Raw genomic sequence first — 8127 nt, forward strand, 5'->3', positions numbered from 1 at the left:
ACAGCGAGAAGGGCTCTGCACTTCTTTGATCTCTCCCAGGAGAGCTGCCAGGAGCAGGCAGCGCTGGAAACACCCCTGTGGAGGGATGGATCCGGTTGTCTCCGCGGTGTTTTTGGCTGGCTGGTGCTGGTCAACACTGGAGTGGGACCTTTGGGATTAGTGCAGCTGGAGACAAGCCAGTCAGGCCATGGTGTGGTCACTGGGACCCCACACAGCATCCCTCATCCCGCCCCGCCACAAAGGAATGTCTCCACCACATCCAAGTGTTTTCGTTTTTATTTAAAACCGCATAAAAAAAATAAGATTTCTCAATTCCCCTGTACAATATCAACTATTAACAAACCCCGCCGGCTACACACGTGGTTACAGGTACAGACTGGACAGTGCAGACAGCCTGGGCCAGCTCCCCCCACCCTCCCCTTCCCCAGCCCCACACGACACCCGTGGAGAGAAAACCAAAACTCATCTGCAAACTGATATTTGCACGTGGCAAGGAAACAACAGCACCCAGAAGTATGTACACAGACAGCTGGGGAGCAGCAGCCACTCCACACCTACGCCAGACATCCGACAGAGACACGACGGGTCCAGGGGTGGACACAGGACACACACGGAGGGAAGACCCGAATGGAAAACCGGGGGATCAGCAGCTGTAGAAGCAAGGCATGGGTTGGAAACCCACGTGAATTATAAATAAATAAATAAGTTATCCTAGCGGCTAGGACTCTTCCTTTAAAAAAAAAAAAAAAAAAGAAAAAAAAACAATCGACAAATTCATGAAAATAAATTAAAAACAAAACCTGGAAACCAGAAAAAAAGGCAAAATGTTATCACTATTCACAACTGTACATCAAGCTTTGCTCCTGTAGAGCTATGTACACATTTACAGCTGTTGGTTTGCATTGTTTGTGCATTTGTGAGGGCACAGAGAAGCAAAGAACCCCAGAAAATCCACGTGGGATGGAGGCACAGGAGGCAAGGCATCACTCACTTGAGTCCCAAGCATCTTCTGACCCATTTTCTTTTTGAAAATGGAAAAGGTACTACAGGCCCAGGTGAGTCTCGGAAAAGCAGCACTGTAGGAAAAGTCAAGTCTTTCCTCCAGCACAGCCCAGATGGAAACAGAAGGCACTCGAGCATGGGGACAGTGAGAAGGGACAGTCACTCACCCACAGGCCCTGACCTCCCCAAAATCAGTTTTGCCCCACTGAAGCTTTTCTTGCAATCAGGTCTCTGATCCTCTCGCTGTCCCCAATCCAGCAGGTCAAGGTGACACTTGAGAGCCTCCAAAACCAGAACTAAAACTCCCCCCACCAAAAGTTACTGGCAAAAGCTCAAGTGAGGCAAGGTCATTCAGGTCGAGTCCAGGGCAGCTGGTTTGGATGGTGGCCACCAGAGCTTGGGAGACCAGGTCTCCAGCCCAGCTCCAGGACAAGATGTGCGTGTTCCCATCTGAGGATCCCTGCTCAGTGCTACGGTCGTGATGAAAAAGTCTGGTTTTCTTTGCTTCTCATGACCAGGAGCTGCGTGGAGCTGTTACTTGCCAGGCTCCTGGATCAAACTGTGCAGGTGGATCTCTGCTGGTTCCAGGTGAATGTCCTGCAGCCAGGAATGGTTGAAAATGTCCTCCAACGACGGCCTGTCCGAGGGGCGCATGGATAAACACCACCTGATGAGGTGTTGGCACTCTGGGGAGAGAAACCAGAAACCACTGGTCAGTGGGAGAAGGCTCCTTGTCCTCTCTGTCTGCAGTGCCCAGGCCATGCTGAGGGTGCTCCAAGCTGCACCTAAACTTCACAATCCACATGCATTTGGAAGGAGAGCAGGATGGCAGAACGTGTGCCCCCTCCTCCAGCCAAGTGTGAGAGACCAACCCCCTCCAGAGCCGTAAGAACAGGATTCTCATGTAGCCTCCCAAAACCCACCACGAAACCAGGCACCCACCTAGAGAGACCCGCCGCCGGAAGAAGAGCTGCCCCCGGATGATGTCCTCGTCCTGCTCGAAGGGGACGTCCCCGCAGACCATGTTGTAGAGCAGGACGCCCAGGGACCAGATGGTGGCCGAGTGGCCGTGGTAGCGGTGGAAGCGGATCCACTCCGGGGGGCTGTACACGCGCGTTCCTGCGGGACACGGGAGCTCATCAAACCCTGGGCCGGGCATCCCTCCCTCGGCAGCGGCGCTGGCACAGGCGGGACCCGCCGCCTCCCCGCCGGCACGTGATTCTTGTTTACAAACTTTGGGTTGTAAAAAGAGCCGGGCGCGGGTGCCGGAAGAGGGCAGCAGGGCCCGGGGAAGGCCCGGCCGTTACACGGCAGGGAAAAAAATAAAAAAAAAAAAAAAAGAAAACACACCCACGGGTGTGTGTGTGGGGGAGAAAAAAAAAACCCAACAAAAAAACACCCCCACGCCTTACTCACCCCCTCCCCCCGCAACGGCAAAAATAATAAAAAAAAAAAAAATAGAAAAAATCATAAACCAAGGCAAACAAGGAGAGCGGAGCCAGCCCCAGCCCTTCCGCGCCTTGCAAACAAAACCGGCCGGTGCTCTGGGTTTGCAAACCTTCCCCCCACCACCACCCTCTGTTGTCCCCCGCCACGAGGTGTTTTTGTCACGCCGGCTTCCCCCGCCCCAGCGCGGGCCGGGGGGGTGACGGGGGCTGTCAGCAGGGCCGGGAGCCGGCTCCCGTTTCACAACATCCGCCCCGTGCCAAACACCAACTTGGCGGCGGCTGCAGAATTAATCCCGTGTCCGTCCCCCCCCCAACAGGGAATCTCCAGAGCCCGTGCAATGCCCAGAACCGGGAATACCACCCGGGTGTGGGCTCACCGTCAAACTGGGTGTAGATCGTGTCCTTGAGGAAGGTGCCGGAGCCGAAGTCGATGAGCTTGAGCTCGCCCGTGGCCAGGTCCAAGAGGATGTTCTCGTCCTTGATATCGCGGTGCAGGACGCCGCAGTTGTTGCAGTGCCGCACGGCCTCCAGCACCTGGCGGAACAGCCCCCGCGCCATCTCCTCGGGCAGGAACCCCCGCTCCGTGATGAAGTCAAAGAGGTCCTGCGACGGCTCCGGACGCTCCATGACCACCACGAAGCTGTCCGGGAGCTCGAACCAGTCCAGGAGCTGGATGACGCCGTGGAAGCCGGAGCCCACCTTGTTCAGGAGCACGATCTCGAGGGGCACACGGCTGCCGCCGGGCTGCGGGGGGACCACGCTGCTATCAGAGGGGCTGCGCCGGGGGGTCGGTACCGCCATCCCCCGCCCAGGGCAAACTCCGGCGCCCCCCTGCTCAGCCCCGCCGGTGTTGGGCATCCCCCCGCTCAGGGGATGCTCCGGTGCCCCCCCGCCCGCTCCCACCAGTGCCGGGTATTCCCCGGGATGCTCCGCGTCCCCCGGTGACCCCAGGCCCGCTCCCCCCGCGCTGTCCCGGTTTCCCCCCTCTCGCCCCTCGGCTCGTCCCCTCCGTCACGCCCCGGGTTCCCCGCCGGCCCCGGTCACTCACCAGCTCTCCCCACTGCGAGATGCGGTCCCGGGCCACGCGTTTGATCGCCACCTGCGAGCCGAGGGAGAGCGGCGGGATGAGCTCGGCGCCGGCCCCGCCGAGCCCCCTCCTCCTCCTCCTCCTTCTCCTCCTCCCGCCGCCCTCCCCGCCACTTACCGGGGCGCCGTCCGAGAGGCGGATCCCGGAGTAGACGCTGCCGAAGCCGCCGCTCCCCAGCAAAGGGCCCACCCGGTACAGCTGCTCCAGCGGCTCCTTCTCCTTCCCTGTGGACGAGACCCGCCCGTCAGCGCTCCGCCCGCTCTCCCCGGCCGCCCCCGAGCCCCCAGCACGGGGCAATCCCTGCCCTGACCTGGCTGGAGTTTGGCGGGGTGCAGCTCCGCGCCGGGGCCGGAGCGGAGATGCGCCAGCGAGGTGATTTTGGAGAGCAGCATCCCGCTGACGGGGGGCGGCCGGCGGCGGCACCTGCGAGTCCCGGTGGGCGGGTGGTGGTGGTGGTGGTGGTGGTGGTGGAGGAGGAGGCGGCGGGATGCGGGGGGATGGGGGGGGAATCCAGGGAGGGACCGAGGGGGGGATCCAGGGAGGGATCCAGGGAGGGATCCGGCGGGAGCGGCTGCCCGCGCGAGGCCGGGCCGCGTGTGGCGCGCGGCCCCCGCCGGCCCCGCGAGCCGCAGGGGCCGGGGGCGGGGCCGGGGCGCGCGGGGGGCGGGGCCGAGCCGAGACGCTCCGCCCCCTTCGGAGCGTCCCGGCCAATCAGGGGGCGAGCCGCGGCGGCGGCGGCGCCGCGCAGGTCCCTGTGCCCGCCCGTGCCGCCCCGCTCAACACGCGGGAATCGCCCCGCCGAAACTCACGGCTTTCTTCAGCTCATCCTCCGCTTGATCATTTCTTTTTTTCCCCCAACCCTACAGCTTCCCCGGGGTGATCCCCCATCCCCCCGCGTCCCACCCCACCCTCTCGTTATTTCCCAGTGTCTGAACTTTTCCCCTTTCCAGTAATAGTGGCCATGTGGCCATTCCAGCTGCGGACTCTTAACTAACATCCCTGGGGTTTATTTCCCCCCCCTTTTTTTTTTTTTTTTTCTTCCGCAGAAGTCGCTGGCTGAGATGCCTCCCCGAGTTCCAGAGATAAGATAAATAATTTACTGGATGGAGATCTCTGATTACTCACTCTATTAGCATTTAGAGCAAAGAGCTCCAGCCACCGGGAGCTGAATTATTCCAGACGAAGCCCATCTGGGCTCCCGCTCCCGAGCAAGACCGAGGAGTTCCCAGCATCCCACACATACTTGTGGGATGATTTGCTCGAAATCGAATGGGGTTTACTGGAAATGCTGGTGAGGTCCAGGCCGCGGTAGTATTTTAAAAAAAGGGATAAAACACAGCCAAGATGCACCCCCCAAACTGGGGTGCAGAGCTGTGGCTCAGCCCTCACTCCAGCCAGGAAGGGCTCACCACCACTGCTGCCTCTTTTAGATTTACCCAGAACACAGCACATCCTCTTTCAGGGGCTGAGACAGTTGAAAACATAAAAACCCACCTTGGGCTTTACACAGAAAGTGACATTTTATTTAGGGAAAAGTGTGGAGAATCTGACACAACGCCTCCATCCCTTTTTTTTTTTTTTTAAAAAAAAAAAAGCTTTTATTTTTTTTAGTATTTTTCCCATATATTGTTATTTGGGCTGATGGAAGCTGAGGGTGGAGGAGAGGGGCAGGCAGTGCCTTTCTCCTGCCTTATTCCCACCCGACGCCTGGGCATATTTGGGACAACTGGTTCTCCCAGTCGGTGCTCAGCCCGTGGGATGAGGTGACTTAGCATCTGGCCCCAAACTCATTATCAAATTCTTTGCCAGGATGATGAAAGGCACCGAAGGGGCTGCCCTGGAAACCTGTTGACAAACAGAGCTCGCCCGGAGCGGCCGGGCTTTCCCGGGGGCTGCCTGTCCCTGACTCCTCGGGAGGCTCAGCGCTGTCCTCGCTCTGCCCAAACCTGCTCATTAGCGTCGCAGGGAGCAGCGTGTCTTGCAGCCGGGATGATCTGGGGCCAGAGTCATCCTCGTGCGTAAACCTGCCCAGCTGCTCGTTTCCCCAGCGGGCTGAGTCAGTGTCCATCTCTTCCTGCCGGCAAGGAGGGCTTGTGTCCCTTCTGGATTGGGGAAAAACCCTGTCTTGGAGGTGATGGGAAGACGTTGCTCCATGCCCTGGCCGTGTGGAGCAGGGAGGAGGCCACACTTCCTGGCCAGATCCATCTCTTTCCAAAACAACCCACCCAGATGCATCCCTGTTCCCCAAATGACCCCAGTCCAGGGCTAGGAGCCACCTTTTCCCCTTAGCCCATCCCATGCACTCACCTTTCCCCTGCCAGCCCACACGAGGCCATTGGGATGTGTCAGACATTCAAGCAAACATGAAACAAACCCCATCCTGCTTGCTTAGCTACCCCACTTAGCCCTCTTCCCTAAGGATCTCCTCTTTTCCCCACCCTCTTCCTCTGGGATGAGACATGGCAGGTGCAGGAGAGCAGCCCACATCCACAAGCACAGCTTGCCCTTGCAGGGACACAGGGATGTCCTCAATGTCCTGCACGTCCTGTCCTGGCCAGGGCTGCCTCTTTCCACCCCTGGGGCAAACCCAGTTCTTGACATGAGCCCCCGGGGAGCAGTTTGAGGCCCAGAGGGCTTGCAAGGAGGAAAAATCCATCTGGGATGATGCCTGGGGGCAAACAGGACCCTGGGGTGGCACATGGAGCCGGTGGCGGGTCTGGGGGAGAGGAGCTCCCAGCAGACATCAAAAGATCAGTTCTGAGCCCTGCAAACAATCCCGGCAGCTTTCAGGCTCTTCAGCGGCATTCCAGTCTAACCGGGGCTGCCTTGCATGATAATCAGGCTTAATTACTGCTTTATCGCTTGATTGCTGTGCTGGGCCCTTGGAGCTGCAGTGTTGCTTTCGCAGTTTACTTTTTGTATTTCCTCCCCCTCGCCTTCCCCGCCAGCGCAATTAGCAAAGAGGTGAAAATGGGGAGGGCCGGGGCGATACCCAGCGGGGAGAGAGGGGCGATCTGGAGCCCCCCGGGGTGGAGGGTTTAAAATTCAGGTTTCCACTGATGTCCTGAAATAAAACAGCAAGGTCAATGCCAAGCCAGGAGCACAACCCCGAACCAGCCCCACGAGCATCCCCCGGCTGGAGGAGGGAGGGGACGATGCGGGGCCATTAACGCCGTGACACACGAGGGCTGTGGTTTTCCACCGCGAGCTTTGAGTCACTGCGTGACCTTGGCTGAGTCCGCCCGTGGCTCCCTCGGCTCGGGCTCGGTCGCCCGCGGAACCGGCTGGCCCAGGGCGTGGGGCGAAGCGGGGAAAAGCCGGGGAAAGCCTGAAACCGTCCTCACCTCTCCCTGATGCTCAGGCGGGCACCCGGCCCGCTCCACCTCCCCCTGCTTCCTGCCAGAGCCTGGAAAAAGGGATTTTAGGCATCTCAGCAGTGCCCCACTCTCCCGTGAAGAGAGGCCTAAGCCCTTTGCCCACCCAGGGCATGTCCCAGCCTGGCAGTGAGAACGTGGAGGAGGGAGGGACGGGGATAGTCGGGAAGCAAGGATGCTCCCACCTACACACAGTGAGCAATCCCTGGCCTGGAAGTGGGAGCTGTCCTCGGCCAGGCAGTGGGTGCCGTGGCTGGGACACCCCGCAGTGTGCCATCACCCACTCAAAGTCACCTCTACGGCCACAAAAAGGTGTCCCCTGGAGTCTCACCGGTGTCTTTGGAAATGCAATGAAATGTACGTGTGTTCCCCAGCATTCTGGAGGTGCTGGTGATGGGCGTCCCTGCAGGATGCAGCCGATCCTGGGGTGTGGGAAGCTCCACGGGGAGCTGAGGAGGCGCTGGGCTCTCCCCGCAGACAGGAGGGCTGGGATCTTGTGGGCTGGGGTCACGGATGCTGGGAGGCAGTGCAGCCACAGGGTGCTGGCTGGGTGCTGCTTCCCCTCTCTCCTCGTCCTTGGGGTCTCTCCAGACCCAGCTGCGACCCCAACACTGCGGTGACAGTTTGGGAGCCACACGCCGCATCCTGAGGCTGGAATCATCCGAGGACAGGGGGGAAGGTCCTGGTTGGAGTGCTGGAGCACCCCAAACTCTCTCTGAACCATCACCCAAAGGGTGCCAGTTCCCACCAGCTTGGGAGGGTGATGGGACCTGCGAGTGGGGCAGGAGGTTCAGGGACCCATCCTGCTCCCCGGGAGGAGCAGCAGCGGGGATTTCTTCTTATTAATTGATTTTTTTTTTCTTTTTTTTTTGTATGGTGGCTTTTTCGCGGGCTTTTCGTGGCGAGGTGTGCGGGGAGGCGGCAGCATGGCTAATCTGCTTTGTGAATGGAGCCTCACGGGGGGGCGGCGGAGGGGGCCGGGGAGGTGGAAGGAGCCACATGTTTGGGATTCCATCATCTGGGTGGGCTCCTTCTCCCCAGACTCTCAGGATGTGGGAAATGGAAGATGAAAGGAGCTGCATTTCCAGCCTCTCGGGTTACAATGTCTAAAGCAGAAAAGAGTGGTTGGGGAAAAGAGGAAAAAAAAAAAAAAAAAGAAGAGGGGGGGTGGAGGGGATGCTACAGGGAAACCTGGGTTGGGAAATGGCCCGGGTAG

General features: G+C 59.3%; 1 protein-coding gene across 1 annotated transcript; it reads right to left on the reverse strand.

Annotated features, from left to right (window-relative positions):
- Window positions 1–405: 405 nt before the first annotated feature.
- PIM1 (Pim-1 proto-oncogene, serine/threonine kinase) lies at window positions 406–4005 on the reverse strand. Its single transcript, XM_050326817.1, has 6 exons — window positions 3848–4005; window positions 3655–3761; window positions 3499–3549; window positions 2828–3194; window positions 1945–2121; window positions 406–1688 (listed from the first exon to the last, which is right to left on the reverse strand). The coding sequence occupies exons 1-6, from the start codon at window positions 3927–3929 to the stop codon at window positions 1537–1539; spliced, it is 936 nt and encodes a 311-aa protein (XP_050182774.1). The 5' UTR covers window positions 3930–4005; the 3' UTR covers window positions 406–1536.
- Between the last annotated feature and the right edge of the window lie 4122 nt (window positions 4006–8127).

This window comes from Myiozetetes cayanensis, unplaced genomic scaffold, assembly GCF_022539395.1.
Source record: "Myiozetetes cayanensis isolate MyiCay16 unplaced genomic scaffold, myiCay2020 scf32, whole genome shotgun sequence".
In the NCBI taxonomy this organism is placed as follows: domain Eukaryota; kingdom Metazoa; phylum Chordata; class Aves; order Passeriformes; family Tyrannidae; genus Myiozetetes; species Myiozetetes cayanensis.